General features: G+C 36.6%; 1 protein-coding gene across 1 annotated transcript in view; it reads right to left on the bottom strand.

Moving 5' to 3' along the window:
- The window catches only part of LOC115523119 (elongation factor 1-alpha 1-like), a 42,107-nt gene extending 25,565 nt beyond the window's left edge, over positions 1-16,542 (bottom strand). The window contains 4 exon segments of the mRNA XM_030328853.1: positions 15,473-16,003; positions 16,139-16,369; positions 16,372-16,437; positions 16,440-16,542. Coding sequence (XP_030184713.1) covers positions 15,473-16,003; positions 16,139-16,369; positions 16,372-16,437; positions 16,440-16,542 — 931 coding nt within the window.
- Between the last annotated feature and the right edge of the window lie 555 nt (positions 16,543-17,097).

The raw sequence follows: 17,097 nt of genomic DNA, 5'->3' as shown, positions 1-17,097 counted from the left end.
CAGAAATTTGTCATTGTGATCTGCCAAACTGTAGGCTTATTAAACAGGTTAAGCAGATGTCCACTCACTTCTTCCCTCAGTATTTCATGAATCTCCCTTGAAACTGAGCTTGGTTGCAGTGATGAATGATTTCAGGTAAAGGATTATGGTCACCTGTATATAATGAACTCCAAAGAACACTCAAAATACATTTTAATGCATTTAAACTCCTGTTTACATTAGGCATAAGTAGGATGTCTGGATAATTTTTCCTAACTTGAGTATATACAATCTTTCTCTGTTGATGATTTTATACTTGTTCTAATTGAATTTCCCTCTTCCATTTATTGTATTATATTTTTAAAAACCTTTACATTTTACAATATGCCTTTTTTGTTCTTTTTTGTTTTTAACATTTATTCATTTTTGAGAGTCAGAGAGAGACAGAGCGTAAGCATGGGAGGGGCAGAGAGAGAGGGAGACACAGAATCTGAAGCAGGCTCCAGGCTCTGAGCTGTCAGCACGGAGCCCAATGCGGGGCTTGAACCCACAAACCATGAGATCATGACTGAGCCAAAGTCGGACGCTTAACTGACTGAGCCACCAAGGCGCTCCTACCTTTTTTCCTTAATCCGCAACTAAACATTGGATTTCTTGCATGTAGTTACAGCATTACTTATCCTTGAATCTCAAGAACTTATCAGTTCCTAACCCATAAAAGATACTCAACTTAGTTTTGACTAGTAATTAAATGAATTAACAAAATAATTTTATATTTCATCCAAAGTAAATGCAAATTCAAAATAATAACAATAACTCACCAAGGTTTCATTCAAAGTGGTGTTCAATTATAGTTTGGTCAGTTACTTCTTAACTAAATTAAGGCAATGAGCCTTGTTAATTGATGACAGCCCACTGAACAAAGTTGAGAGTGTTGAGGAAAGGTTTGCATTAGTGAGAAAGCAGAATATTATCTTTTGCATACTACGGTGATGAGCAGGTAATGAAGAATAGGACTGTTTTCATAAGTACAAGTAGAAATCTGACTAACGTACTTGCTAATTTTCTTCCTTTCTGTTACATCTGGTACCAAGATGATGCTCATGGTACACTATCAATGTCACAGTTGTTGGGTATTGTTGTGATTGTTATTTTTGAGTAGCAGTAACAATGGATTCAAGCCAGTTCATCTAGAGTCTCTTCCTTAATATGGTTTATGACCAGAGGAGATGGTGTATGAGATTACCTGTATAGACTTTGCCCATCGATAGAGCATATCTAAATGTTCAGAAGAGCATTTAAGTAGAGACCTAACTCTTATCTTGTAAGACCCAGACAATGATTTTGACTATGTATCAATTCTCTTTGAAAGTAATGCTCAAAATGCTGTGGCTTTAGAATAAGCAAATGAATAATAAATTTGAGAACATATAAGTAGTACAATTCTTAAAATTCTGTAAGAAACAATGAAGAGTCTATTAGGAAAACATTTGGAATACATATACAAGCAATGGGTGAATTATTTGAATTCACAGACTTTACACAAACCAAATCTAACAGAAGTATTAGATAGAATAGAAATATTATATGTAGTACATTATGTATATTATTTATGCATATAGAAATATTAGAATAGAAATATTATACCTACTATTATACATATGACATATATACAGATATTTTATATGTATACACACACATATACATATACAATAGAAAAATAATAGAAACATGGGCAAAGGATTTGAATAAATAAGTATCAGAAAATATACAAATGCACAAATAAATAATAAATTTTACTTAAAACTAAAGGCATACAAAACAAATCAGAGAAGTGATTTATTCAATATATAAATATATTGTCAAAAAATAATATGTGTGGTATTATTTCTTATAGGAAAGATGGTGGGATAACAAGGCTCTCATACTTTGTTGGTGGAAGAATAAAGTGGTGTTGTGTATTTAGAGAGTAACCTGATATCTGACAAAACCAAAATCCACACAGATTTTGACATATTTTTAGTGATTCATTCAGTAGTCATTCTTACAAAAGAACGTTAAGATGCAATAAACCTTATGTCAGCATTTTTAGCTATTGGAAAAACCTGAAAATATCTTCAATTTTCACCAATTAACCCAGTTAAGTCCTGGTTTTTACCTGCCCCCTCACTGGTTTTCTGTCTGTTTAGCACTTGTCACTCTTAAAAATATGCTGGGTAGGGAATAAATTATATGATCACCCTCCAATATGGAAACAGTTAATTTAATTATGGAAGAAAATATGGCACACATGGATCTCATTTTTCATTGTATACCTTTCTACACTGTTTGAATTTTGCCCATGTGTATGTACTACTCTTTTTGCTCAGAATATTTTTGGTAAAGTGTGTGCATCTTAGTTATTCTCTGAAATTCAATTAATGGGAATAAACTTTTACATTCTTACACAAACTATTGAGAATCACTGTTTTTATGGTTACTTTGAGAGGAGATAAACATTCCTGCTGAACCCTGAGGTTCTAATCCTCTGATTTTGATGCAGACTAAATTCTAGTGAATTAAGTTTTGTTTATCGAGGAACTGGAGTTTGTTCTATGTAAGACTATCAAAATCTCTTAGTTTGGTACTAGTATAATGCTTGTGAATTTCATAAGCAGATGTTAATATTTTCTGAATGAAGAAATTTTATGCCTGAAATAATATTCTCAATTTTAGCTTAGGTCATTTAGTGTTAAGCATTATGCTGAAAAATCACAAGACATAATTGAAAAGAAAGTCTCAGCAACCTTTTAATATGAAACAGACTAGAATTGGATGGATAAAATGGTGGGAAGTCTCCTTTGTAAGCCTACTTATTGTTAATTTTGACGGTTCCAGAATTAGGCTGTTAGGGTTCAAATCCTATCATTTGGAAGTTATGTGACTTTGGGCAAATTAGTTACTTTCTCTGTATTTGAGGTTCTTCATATGTAAAATCAGGATATTAACTGCTATGAACTTCATGTATGTGTCCATCACAAAATTCATACATTGAAACTCCCCAGTGTGATGGTATTTGGTGATGAGACCTTAAGGAGGTCATTAGGTAATAAGGGTAGCGTCCCTATGATGGCATTAAAGCCCTTATAAGAAGATGCCAGAGAGCTAGCTAACTTGCTCTTTCTTTCTCCATCCTCAGCCCTCTGAAAACCAGGAAGAGGGTTCTCACCAGGAACCTAATCAGCTAGCACCTTAATATTGGACTTTGCAGGCTCCAGAAGAGTAAGACATAAATGTTCACTGGTTAAGCCATTCAGTCAATGGTATTCTATTGGAACAGCCTGAACTAAAACAATAACTATATCTAATTCATAGGTGCATTTGTTTCCTATGACTGCTGAGACAAATCACCACAAATTTAGTGACTTAGAGCATCATATATTCTCCTATATTCTGGAGTCAGAAGTCAGAAGTGATTTCACTGAGTTCTGATTTGACTTACAAAATACAAAAACCCATCTAGTTATCATTGTATCTTTCCGGTTGCTTTTTTCCTTATGGTCTTACTTTTCCCTACACCTGTCTAAATGGGGATTGTTTTTATTTTTCACTCTTTCAAACTACCACGTTGACAAGGTTCTCAAACCTTGTGGCATATTCGTATTGCCTTAGGAGTTAAAATGCAGTACTTCCAATCAACGCAGTTAGATTTTCTGGGGCTGGGAAATGGGAGTCGTTTTTGTTTGTTTTAAAATTTCTTTGAGATTCCAAGGAGTAGTGACATTTGAGAAAAAATGTACTTCACTATCCAGTGTGGTCATCAGACCAGTAGTTTGGGCATTACTGGATGCTCGTTAGAAATACAGAATCTCAGGGTGCCTGGATGGGTGGCTCAGTCAGTTAAGTGTCCGACTTTGGCTCAGGTCATGATCTCACGGTTTGTGAGTTTGAACCCCGCGACGGGCTCTGTGCTGACAGCTCAGAGCCTGCAGCCTGCTTTGGATTCTGTCTCCCTCTCTCTTTGCCCATCTTCCACTCAGCCTCTGTCTCTGTCTCTTTCTCTCTTAAAAATAAGAATAATAATAATAAAAAAAGAAATACAGACTCTCGTGCCCCACCTGAAATGTACTAGGACAAAGGGTACATTTTTGAAGTCCTAGACGATTCATATCTGTATTAAAACGTAAAAAGTACTGATGCAGATGACTAAATTTCAGCACTTGTCCTAACTTTTGTCCTATGCTCTCTCTCTGTTTCTACTATCATTTGCTTACGGAATAGCTTTACCTGTATCATCCAGTGAGGACCTCACACTGAACTTAAACTTACAATTGAACTAATCTTTGCTCTTCCAGTCATGTATCAGCATTTTTCTCTGAATGTTCACCTATGAATAATATCTCTGCTCATCCTGCCTTTATACTTTCTAAAAAATTGTCTCTTTTAAAAAACTTTTCTTTTATGCACAGTCCGAAATCCTTTTATAATACTATTCCAAATCTCTCACGTGTCATTCCTTTCCATTTGCACCATCAATGCAGACATAATTACCTCTCACTTGAACTTTTCAGATTACTTCTTTACATAGATTTTATTTGAGTATAGCTGACACACGACGTGACATTAGTTTCAGGGTACAGTGTCATGATTTGACAGGTTTATACGTTATGCCACGTTCACCATAAGTGTGGCTACTATCTGTCCCTATACATCGCCATTACAGTGTCATTGACTGTATTCCTTATGCTCTGCTTTTTATTCCTGTGACTTACTCATACCATAACTGATGGCCTGTACTGAGATCGCTTCTTAACCAATCTTGTTGCCTTCGGTGGCTCCTCACGTCAATCTGTTGTGCACACTTGGGTTAACCCTCCTAATATACACCAGTATCAGCTGGCACAGAGGAGTGCCTACTTTTAATGATCTCTGGAAGTGATGGCATATCTTACCTGAGCAACTCATTCATAAACTTCACTTTAAGTGAATTATAATCTACCATTTTAATAACCAGATTAAAGTAATTTTCACATTTTCTAATTTCGTTGAAGATGGGAAACTGGTGACCATAAAACAGAGTGCAGGGGCACCTGCATGGCTCAATCAGTTAAGCATCAGGCTCTTGGTTTCGGCTCAGGTCATGATCTCATGGTTCATGAGTTTGAGCCCCACATTGGGCTCCACACTGACCACGCAGAGCCAGCTTGGGATTCTCTCTCTCTCTCCCTTTCTCTCTGCCCCTCCCCTGCTCATGCTCTGTCTCTCTCTCTCTCTTAAATAAATAAATAAACAAACAAACTTAAGAAAAAAAACCAACAGTGTAGATTGGCAAAATCTAAAACAGTCAAAACAAGAAACCACAAAGTCCTTTGAGAGCAAATGCAACAATAAGAAATTATTTTCACTTTCTATTAATTTAGAAAGTGTCTTGCATGTTTGTCATTTAATTTAGTTATTCTTTCCATCACTTATTATTCAGATAAGAAATTATTAAAATTTCTAATCACAGCTGAGAGTACTTCATGTATTTCCTCAGCAACAAAATGTAATAACATTAGTCATTCAGATTATGTCATTTTAATAAGTTTGAAATTTCTTTCAAACAATAACCATGCCATGTAAGAATTATTAAATTATATCTGGTTTCCAATATTAATGCTAATGTAGTTTTCTACTTAACTTAGCCATTACTTTTTAAAAACAGAATGGAAAAACTCAAGCTCAGTAAGAGGATACTTTTATTTCTTTAAAATATTTAGGCTCAATTTAAAGAATGAAGCAAGACAGTCTTAACAAAATATATTTCTTAAGTTTTTTTCATGGGGAATTTGAAAAGTTTCTAAAGAAAAGTACTTGCAGAATTCCAGAAACTCAATTTATGTTTGCCTGGACAAGGAGTTCGTTGAAGAGTAATTGGAAGGAACGAGGTTGGTTAATTACTAAAATAATTTCAATTAAATTGATTTATCTACACAATGCCCTTTCATGTTTAGTATTTATATGATCTATTAATCAGAGAATTGCAATAGAAAATTCCTGGGTCCTTGGAACTGCTTTTGAGTCCATGAGGAAACCCAAACAAATTTACTATCCATTTAATTCTGTTTCCTGATGGGCAAGCATGTTTCCTGAATTCTCAAGAATACTGTAAGAATACTCATTGAGATACTCCTGATAGGAACATTTTCCACATCATTTTTTCTAGCATAGAAAAAAATAACTGACTCCAAAAAAATGTTCATTAGCTGTGTATTTTTTGTTCACTATTTAAATTATAGGACTAATTCATTTCCACTTTGGGTGGTTATTAAACAGAGACAGATTCTGCTGATTTAACTAACAAATGAATGATAAAATGGAATGAACGTTTGATTGCTACAGCCACAGTAGGCAGCAGATGTTTAAAAAAAGCAAAACCACAAATTCTAACCAACAATTTAAAGGGTTGAGTCCTCCTCTGGGAAAAAAATTGAGACAGCATTTTTGGAATCTCCCTTGCCCCAAACACTGAAACAATTTTTTAAATATGAAATTTCATAGATACCAAGATATCATAGAACAAACAAGTAAGTCTTTTCTCAATTTCTCTATGGGAATTTCAGTAAAAGTTCAAAAATTAGCAAAGTCATGAGCCTATGCCTGAGTTAGGGGATCAGGAAGGGAGTTGCAGGGTCTAAACAATTGCAATTTTCCTTTTTTATGTACAGACCACACTGGGTGAATGTGAAGATGAAGTAAAAGTGTAAGGGGGCTGGGGCCATTGGTATGGAGGGGGAGATGGCTGCCTTGGATGCCATGTTGACAACAAAGAGAGTGTTACATCCTGGCTTGGGTTGTTGAGTTTATTTGGAAGCTGCCATTCTGATGCTCTAGGTGAGGAGAAGCCTGGGTTTAGATGCCTCTGGGAAATGGAAGAAAGTTTTATTCCCAAACAAATATATAAATTAATATAACTGGCGGTTTTCATCCTTTGACTGAAGTATGAAGGGGGGTGTTTTGACTGCTTGTCTTACAGAGCTAAGTTCATTGGGTTCAAAGGCACTTAAATACATATAATTACAAGAAAGTGACAGCATCAGTATTCTGCTCATCCCCACAGATCCAGAAATTTTAAAGATCTAAAGTGGAAGAAAGTGTTTTCTTGCCTTCTTTGTGCTGCTTATGGGCTTCTGGGACTGGGGACCATACAGATTAAGTACAGATTGAGTACATGGTACAAGTACATAGAGACTCATGCCTATCAATTTTGAATATAAAAGTAAAAAACAAAACAAAAAACAACTTCCACTATTCACTGATGAAACCCAAAGTACTCGGATTTACCCATTTTAGAGTTAGCAGTTCTGTAGCCCTACCTTCTCTTGATACGGTATGTATCAAGGCAAATCCCTTGCTGCCCCCCTCAGTAACCACCATCTACTATACTCCATGCAGAATCCTGACAGTGTTTGCAATTTATCTGAGGAGAGTAGATAAGTGACATTTTCCAAACTCAATTTGAATCACTTTTCTTCAACACATACTGCCTTGACAAAAAAAAAAAAAAAAAGGCCAAACAAACAAACAAATAAAACATTTCTTCCAATGTTTTCTTGATTGGAATTGTCATTTTTCTAAAGAGGAATTTCAGAGGCATCTTTGACCCCTCTCTTTCCTTAATTTAAACATCTGTTCATTCACCATATCCTATTGATTCTACTTCCTAAGTATTATTGATTCTGTCCCTCCTCTAAATCCACTGTTACTCCTTCAACTCAGGCCCTAAATTCTCTTGTGTTGACTGCTCTATTGGTTTTCTAATCGGGTATCATGTTTTCAGCTTTTCTTTCTTATGAACCCTATACTTTATTTTATAAAAATCTGAAATGGATTACCCTATTTCTCCCATTAGACCAAAACTAAAACCAAATCAAAACAAATTTGAACACTCAAAGGCTTCATAATGCCTGGAGAATAAAATTTAAACTTGTCACTTAGGCTAAAGCCATCATTCAATCAGCATTCTATTCTTTGGATTCCCAGATTCAGAGTAGAGTTTGAAACATAACACCTTGTAATTATGGATGAACTCAAAAGGTGTGGTGTCCTTCAAAGTCTACCCACTTATTTCCTTTCCTAATTGTCTTTTTCCATTCTGCAGCTCTCCTAATCCCATGTGAAGCCATGTGATTTAGGTACCTCTCCTATAAAATAGCCAACACAGAATTAAAAAACAATTGTGTTCCAACATGTAAAGAACTATTTAGAGATTATTAAATAATTAATAGAGTTAACCTCATGAATAAAACTGCCAGCTATTATACCAGCAAAACAAGACAATGGGTTTATTTGGGAATAGAAGAAAATTGCAATCTGGGAGAAGCAAGCTACTGCAAAACCAGTAAGATACAGGAGAGGATGACTGTTTTATAGAGGAAAGAGGGAACTAGGGAGTGCGGTCATAAACAAAAAGTCTTTTGGAGTAACTGGGAATTTGAAGTATAGTGGCTTTTCATTGGCTGAGTTATGACTCTCATTGGTTAGGCTGCTACCTGTTGTTGAGGAAGAGGAAAACTTTCTTCCTCCTGCTGGGATGGTAAAGTAGTGGCTCAAGTAGTATGGGCTTGCAAGGCATGTCTCTTCCTGCTGGGTCTGCAATTGATGATGAGTAGTAGGGCATGAGATCTCCCTTGCTTGCCTCCTGAATCCTTTCTAAAGGAGGTTTATTAATTTTCACAATAGTATATTCTGATGTACTTAAAAGTATAGATAGGTAGATGATAGATAGATAGATAGATAGATAGATAGATAATACATAGATAAATTGATAGAAGAAAGGAAAGAAAGGAGAAAGAAGGAGCAAGAAAAGCCAAGTTGTGCTTACCATTTCATTCTTACTACTATCAATTTGAGTATACTGAATTATCATGCCCTACTCTGGAATTCTATGTTTATATGTCGTTTTGTCAAGCATATTAGGAAAACATGGAAACAGATTTATGATGCTTTGATGGAACTAATGGATTTTTCAAAAATAAAAAGATGACTTGATGTGATAGCACTTTAAGTGATAAATTTAGATAGAAGTTTCAGTGGAAAAAACACTAGCTTGAAAGCATGTTTTAGACATGTCTTTGATATTTATTTACTCTGAGAACCTGACAAATTACTATATATTTTTCCATCATCTGATTTTATTAATAGCACATTGCTATTTTTTAGACTAATATTTGAGCCTCAACTGCTTAACAGGTGAAATAAGGATATTAATATCCACTCCAACTTTTGATATTGCACAGTTTGATACTATGAAGATCATATCAGATAAAGAAAACAAAGGGCGCCTGGGTGGCTCAATCGGTTAAGCATCCTATTTCGGCTCAGGTCATGATCTCACAGTTCGTGGGCTCGAGCCCTGCTTCAGGCTCTGTGCTGACAGCTCAGAGCCTGGAGCCTGCTTCAGATTCTGTGTCTCCCTCTCTGTCTGCTCCTCTCCATTCATGCTCTGCCTCTCTGTCTCTCAAAAATAAATAAAAGTTAAAAAAAAAAAAGGAAATAAAATATCCTGAAAATTGTAAAACTCTATGGACATTTATTATTTTTTCTACTCATTCAGCCATTGAATAGATAAATTAAAAAGTACTTATCTGTATATTAATAAATAGTGTTCCACAGAGTTCCCAGAAGATTCTTATATATCCATGGCAATCTTGACATTTATTTTTTTATAATGTTCTTCTGGGAATTTTATTATGAGGAAACTAATTATTGAGCATATTTTCTTTTTTAGTCTTCTCTGTAGGGGCAAGATGCAGTAAAGGTTATGCCGATATATATTTAAAAGTTAGCATTTTAAAAATGGAATACTTTGGGGGGCGCCTGGATGGCTCAGTCAGTTAAGCATCTGACTTTGGCTCAGGTCATGATCTCTTGGTTCATGGGTTTGAGCCCCACATCAGGCTCCATGCTGGCAGTGTGGAACCTGCTTGGGATTCTCTCTCTTTCCCTCTCTTTCTGCCCCTCCCCAACTCACGCTTTCTCTGTCTCTCTAAATAAATTAATTAAAAAAAATAAAAATAATGAAAATGGAATAGTTTGAGTCCACATGAAATGAAAATCCTCTAGACTCTGTGGGTTTTTGTTGAATATTTTATTGCTATGTTCCTATCAAATAATATATTTCTTCAGATTTAATGTTTTACTTTGAGGATGGCTTACATTTATGCATTTGAATACATTTGTTTTATTCCAAATCTCTTTGAAGACTGTATATAAAAATAAAACTTGTAAATTCTCCTTCAGTTGGAGAATTTAATTTATGGTGAAGATTAATGAACCTTCTAACTATCTAAATGTGTTCCACTTTGCTCTACTTTCATATGTATTTGTCTCTCATGGTCACTTGGATTATGCATTCTGACCGATGTAAATTTTATGGGAAATAATGGGTTAAATCACAGCCAGTACATCAGTCCCATTTGGAAATCCACTGACCTGAAGTGTAGATCTCGATGTATTACACATACATTGAAACTAACGAGTGGTATTTAAGTTTCTCACCATCTTAAGAACAATCCAAAGCGCGTTGGTATTTCCTGTAGCAGAGCAGGCATTATTATTCCCTTCTCACAGATGCCTCTTCCTGGTAGTCTAGATGCTCGTCTGACTGATTCTCACACTCGTACAAGAGAACTTCAAAGGGAAATGAATCAGATTTCACAGTTTTGTTTTGTTTTGTTTTGTTTTTGGTAAACATGCTGGTATTTACTAGCTTTGTGACTTAGAGTAAACTCACAGTCCTTGAGGACATCAGCTTTCACATCTTTAAAACAAAGGGATTAAAAGATGATTGCTAAGGTCTCTTTCAATTTAAAAATTTTACATACTAATTTAAGTGTGAATCTTATTCTATATGGTAAAATCAAATATGCTATCATGGTTACAAGTGTTTTACTGAAAATGTTGGGTAAAAAAAAATCAAACTCTAGATAAAATCATGAATGAAAATGGAATGATTACAACCAATCCCTCAGAGATACAAACAATTATCAGGGAATACTATGAAAAATTATATGCCAACAAATTGGACAACCTGGAAGAAATGGACACATTCCTGAACACCCACACTCTTCCAAAACTCAATCAGGAGGAAATAGAAAGCTTGAACAGACCCATAACCAGCGAAGAAATTGAATCGGTTATCAAAAATCTCCCAACAAATAAGAGTCCAGGACCAGATGGCTTCCCAGGGGAGTTCTACCAGACATTTAAAGCAGAGATAATACCTATCCTTCTCAAGCTATTCCAAGAAATAGAAAGGGAAGGAAAACTTCCAGACTCATTCTATGAAGCCAGTATTACTTTGATTCCTAAACCAGACAGAGACCCAGTCAAAAAAGAGAACTACAGGCCAATATCCCTGATGAATATGGATGCCAAAATTCTCAATAAGATACTAGCAAATCGAATTCAACAGCATATAAAAAGAATTATTCACCATGATCAAGTGGGATTCATTCCCGGGATGCAGGGCTGGTTCAACATTCGCAAATCAATCAACGTGATACATCACATTAACAAAAAAAAAGAGAAGAACCATATGATCCTGTCAATCGATGCAGAAAAGGCCTTTGACAAAATCCAGCACCCTTTCTTAATAAAAACCTTGAGAAAGTCGGGATAGAAGGAACATACTTAAAGATCATAAAAGCCATTTATGAAAAGCCCACAGCTAACATCATCCTCAACGGGGAAAAACTGAGAGCTTTTTCCCTGAGATCAGGAACACGACAGGGATGCCCACTCTCACCGCTGTTGTTTAACATAGTGCTGGAAGTTCTAGCATCAGCAATCAGACAACAAAAGGAAATCAAAGGCATCAAAATTGGCAAAGATGAAGTCAAGCTTTCGCTTTTTGCAGATGACATGATATTATACATGGAAAATCCGATAGACTCCACCAAAAGTCTGCTAGAACTGATACATGAATTCAGCAAAATTGCAGGATACAAAATCAATGTCCAGAAATCAGTTGCATTCTTATACACTAACAATGAAGCAACAGAAAGACAAATAAAGAAAATGATCCCATTCACCATTGCACCAAGAAGCATAAAATACCTAGGAATAAATCTAACCAAAGATGTAAAGGATCTGTATGCTGAAAACTACAGAAAGCTTATGAAGGTAATTGAAGAAGATTTAAAGAAATGGAAAGACATTCCCTGCTCATGGATTGGAAAAATAAATATTGTCAAAATGTCAATACTACCCAAAGCTATCTACACATTCAATGCAATCCCAATCAAAATTGCACCAGCATTCTTCTCGAAACTAGAACAAGCAATCCTAAAATTCATATGGAACCACAAAAGGCCCCGAATAGCCAAAGGAATTTTGAAGAAGAAGACCAAAGCAGGAGGCATCACAATCCCAGACTTCAGCCTCTACTACAAAGCTGTCATCATCAAGACAGCATGGTATTGGCAAAATAACAGACACACAGACCAATGGAATAGAATAGAAACCCCAGAACTAGACCCACAAACGTATGGCCAACTCATCTTTGACAAAGCAGGAAAGAACATCCAATGGAAAAAAGACAGCCTCTTTAACAAATGGTGCTGGGAGAACTGGACAGCAACATGCAGAAGGTTGAAACTAGACCACTTTCTCACACCATTTACAAAAATAAACTCAAAATGGATAAAGGACCTAAATGTGAGACAGGAAACCATCAGAACCCTAGAGGAGAAAGCAGGAAAAGACCTCTCTGACCTCAGCCGTAGCAATCTCTTACTTGACACATCCCCAAAGGCAAGGGAATTAAAAGCAAAAGTGAATTACTGGGACCTTATGAAGATAAAAAGCTTCTGCACAGCAAAGGAAACAACCAACAAAACTAAAAGGCAACCAACGGAATGGGAAAAGATATTTGCAAATGACATATCGGACAAAGGGCTAGTATCTAAAATCTATAAAGAGCTCACCAAACTCCACACCCGAAAAACAAATAACCCAGTGAAGAAATGGGCAGAAAACATGAATAGACACTTCTCGAAAGAAGACATCCAGATGGCCAACAGGCACATGAAAAGATGCTCAGCGTCGCTCCTTATCAGGGAAATACAAATCAAAACCACACTCAGGTATCACCTCACGCCAGTCAGAGTGGCCAAAATGAACAAATCAGGAGACTATAGATGCTGGAGAGGATGTGGAGAAACGGGAACCCTCTTGCACTGTTGGTGGGAATGCAAATTGGTGCAGCCGCTCTGGAAAGCAGTGTGGAGGTTCCTCAGAAAATTAAAAATAGACCTACCCTATGACCCAGCAATAGCACTGCTAGGAATTTATCCAAGGGATACAGGAGTACTGATGCATAGGGGCACTTGTACCCCAATGTTCATAGCAGCACTCTCAACAATAGCCAAATTATGGAAAGAGCCTAAATGTCCATCAACTGATGAATGGATAAAGAAATTGTGGTTTATATACACATGGAATACTATGTGGCAATGAGAAAAAATGAAATATGGCCCTTTGTAGCAACGTGGATGGAACTGGAGAGTGTAATGCTAAGTGAAATAAGCCATACAGAGAAAGACAGATACCATATGGTTTCACTCTTATGTGGATCCTGAGAAACTTAACAGGAACCCATGGGGGAGGGGAAGGAAAAAAAAAAAAAAGAGGTTAGAGTGGGAGAGAGCCAAAGCATAAGAGATTGTTAAAAACTGAGAACAAACTGAGGGTTGATGGGGGGTGGGAGGGAGGGGAGGGTGGGTGATGGGTATTGAGGAGGGCACCTTTTGGGATGAGCACTGGGTGTTGTATGGAAACCAATTTGTCAATAAATTTCATAAAAAAAAAAATAAAATAAAACCAACCACCTGTAGATCCCATAAAAAAAAAAAAATCAAACTCAATCCCATGGCACTCAGATTCTTTTAGCACTTTAAAAACAGTTTTTTCATTCACAGCTCTCTTTTTTTGTTGCCATTTAATAAATTATCTTCTTATAATACATATAATATATTGAGTCAGATAATTTCAAATTAGAAGCTTATTTAGTATAAGCATCACTAAATTTTAAAATTAACTTTCATTTTTTTTTACTGCTTTTATCCCATATTTTATTAACAAAAAATTTCAAAGATATAAGAAGCTTGACTTGAACACAATCTAGATGTTAAAATATACATTTTGGGCACTTGGGTGGCTCAGTCGGTTATGGGTCCGACTTTGGCTCAAGTCATGATCTCACAGTTTGTGGTTCAAGCCCCACATCGGGCTGTGTGCTGACAGCTCAGAGCCTGTGTCTCCATCTGTGTGGATTCTGTGTCTCCATCTCTTTCTGTCCCTCCCCCGCTCATGGTGTGTGTGGGTGTGTGTGTGTGTGTGTGTGTGTGTGTGTCTCAAAAATAAATCAACATTTAAAAAATCTTTTAAAAAATAAAATAAGCGTTTTGCTCACTCTGCTTTGTCACATATCTATCCAACCATCCATTTCTCTGACATTTCATCAATCTGTCTCATTACAGATACATTTTAAAGTAAGTTGCCAATATCAGTACCCTTCACCCCTAAACACTTCAGGATGCGTGCCCTTAACTAGAGTTCAATATTTGTTTATAGCTTTTTCTTTAGTTTAAATTGCCATACAGTGCGGGGCACCTGGGTGACTCAGTTGGTTGAGTGTCCGACTCTTGGTTTTGGCTCAGATCATGATCTCACAGTCAACCCTGCTCTGTGCAGAACATGGAGCCTGTTTGGGATTCTCTCTCTCCATCTCTGCCCCTCCCTGCTCATACTCTTTCTCTTGTGTGTGCTCTCTCTCTCTCTCTCAAATAAATAAACTTTAAATTGCCATACAGTGAATTGCACAAATCTTAAGTGCACCATATGATAACTTTTGTTGTACAGGAATATCTATGTAACCCAAAGATTTGTCAAGATAAGGAATATCGTTATCTTCCCAGAAAGTTTTCTTGGGCCCCTTCCTGATCAAACCTTTTGCATATTCCCCAAAGACACCTACTGTTTTGGTTATTTTTTCCACCAGAGATTAGTTTTACCTATTATAGAACTTCATATAAATCGAACAATAAAATATGTACACTTCTGTATAAGGTATCTTTTACTCAGGTACCTCAGGTACCTCAAAAATTTTCAGGCACATCAACATTGTATGTATTAGTAATTTGTTCATTTCTTTGCTTAATAGTATTCCATTGACTGAGTATACCATAGTTGATTTTTGTTTTGTTTATTTCTCATTAAACTTTTGTTTTAATGGATCTCAAAATTCTTTGACAGATATTTGGTCAAGTTGTGTCTGTAAAAAGTACTGACTTTTGCCACACACACACAAGTTGTCCCCAAAATATTTCCCTTTCCTTCTGAAGGTTTTACAATGCATTGTTATCATTAACCAGTCTTTTACTATTAAACTTAAATGGCCAATTGACACAAACAGTTCTGAGACCATTCTTCCATCACTGATTAAGACTGGGGTGGCAGGTATTGGTGATACATTCATTTAGCCTTCTGAGCTTCTGGGCAGACTTGGTGACCTTGCCACTTCCAGCTGCCTTCTTGCCCACTGCTTTGATGATACCAACAGCAACTGTCTGTCTCATGTTACAAAGAGCAAAATGGCCCAGAGGAGGATAGTCAGAGTAGCTCTCAACACACATAGGAACCATATCAACGATGGCAACATCACCAGATTTCAAGAGCTTGGGACCATCTTCCAGCTTTTTTTCCAGAATGACAATCTTCTCCTTCTGCTCAGCGAACCTGCAGGCAATGTGAGCTGTGTGACCATTCAGCAGAGGTGCATATCCGGCACTGATTTGGCCTGGATGGTTCAAGATAATCACCCGAGCTGTGAAGCCAACTGCTTTCATTGGTGGGCCATTTTTGCTGTCACCAGCCACATTGCCACAGTGAACATCTCTGACAGACACGTTCTTGACAGTGAAGCCCACGTTGTCCCCAGGAAGAACCTCACTCAAAGCTTCATGGTGCATTTCAACAGACTTTACTTCAGTTGTAACATTGACTGGAGCGAAGGTGACCACCACACCAGGTTTAGGAATGCCAGTCTCCATTAGGACCACAGGGACAGTACCAATACCACCACTTTTGGAGGCATCGTAGAGGGGCAAGGACTTGTTGCTTGGTCAAGTTGGTGAACAAGTTGGTGGCTGTCCATTCTTGGAGAGACCTGCTTCAAATTCACCAACACCAGCATCAACAATCAGGACAGCACAGTCAGCCTAAGATGTGCCTCTAATCACATTTTTGATAAAGTCTCCGTGTCTTGGGGCATCAACGATGGTCACATAATACTTGCTGGTCTTGAATTTCGACAGGGAGATATCAATGGTGATACCACATTCACATTCAGCTTTCAGTTTGTCCAGACCCAGGCATACTTGCAAGAGCCTTTTCCCATCTCAGCAGCCTCCTTCTCAAATTTTTCAATAGTTCTTTGTCAATCCCACCACATTTGTAGATCAGATGACCAGTAATGGTAGACATGCCTGAATCTACATTTCCAATGACAATGATGATCATATGAAAGTCTTCCTTTCCCATTTTGGTTTAGGTTTAGGGATGGTTTTCATGGTACCTGTGTTCTGGTGGCAAACCGTTGGGAAAAAGCTGAGTACATGATAATTTATCTATTTTTTTTTCATGGACACTTGGGCTGCTTCCAGTTTTTAATCTAACATAAATAAAGATGCTATGAACATTTGTTTTAGGTCTTTATACGAGCATATATTTTAATTTCTATTTGGTGACTACCTACGAGCAGAATTGCAGAGTTATAGGGTAAAGTATACATCTAGTTTTATGAGAATCTACCAAAAGTTTTTCTAAGATTTTTGTACCATTTTACACTCCAGCTACCAGGGTTTGAGAATTCTAGTTGGTTAATATACTCACAAACATTTTATGTTGTGTCTTTTTAAATTTCAAACATTTTGGTAGGTATGGAGTGGCATCTTATTGTGATCTTAATTTTTATTTCTCTGATGACTAATGATGTAGGTTACCTCTTCAGAAATATATATGGACCTTTGTCAGATACATAATTCATGAATATTTTTCTCCTGGGATTTTGCTTACCTATTCAATTTCTTAATTGTG

This window comes from Lynx canadensis, chromosome A1 (assembly GCF_007474595.2).
Source record: "Lynx canadensis isolate LIC74 chromosome A1, mLynCan4.pri.v2, whole genome shotgun sequence".
Classification (NCBI taxonomy): Eukaryota; Metazoa; Chordata; class Mammalia; order Carnivora; family Felidae; genus Lynx; species Lynx canadensis.
The sequence above is the reverse complement of the archived record's forward strand: the minus strand, read 5'-3'. Positions and strand labels throughout refer to the sequence as shown.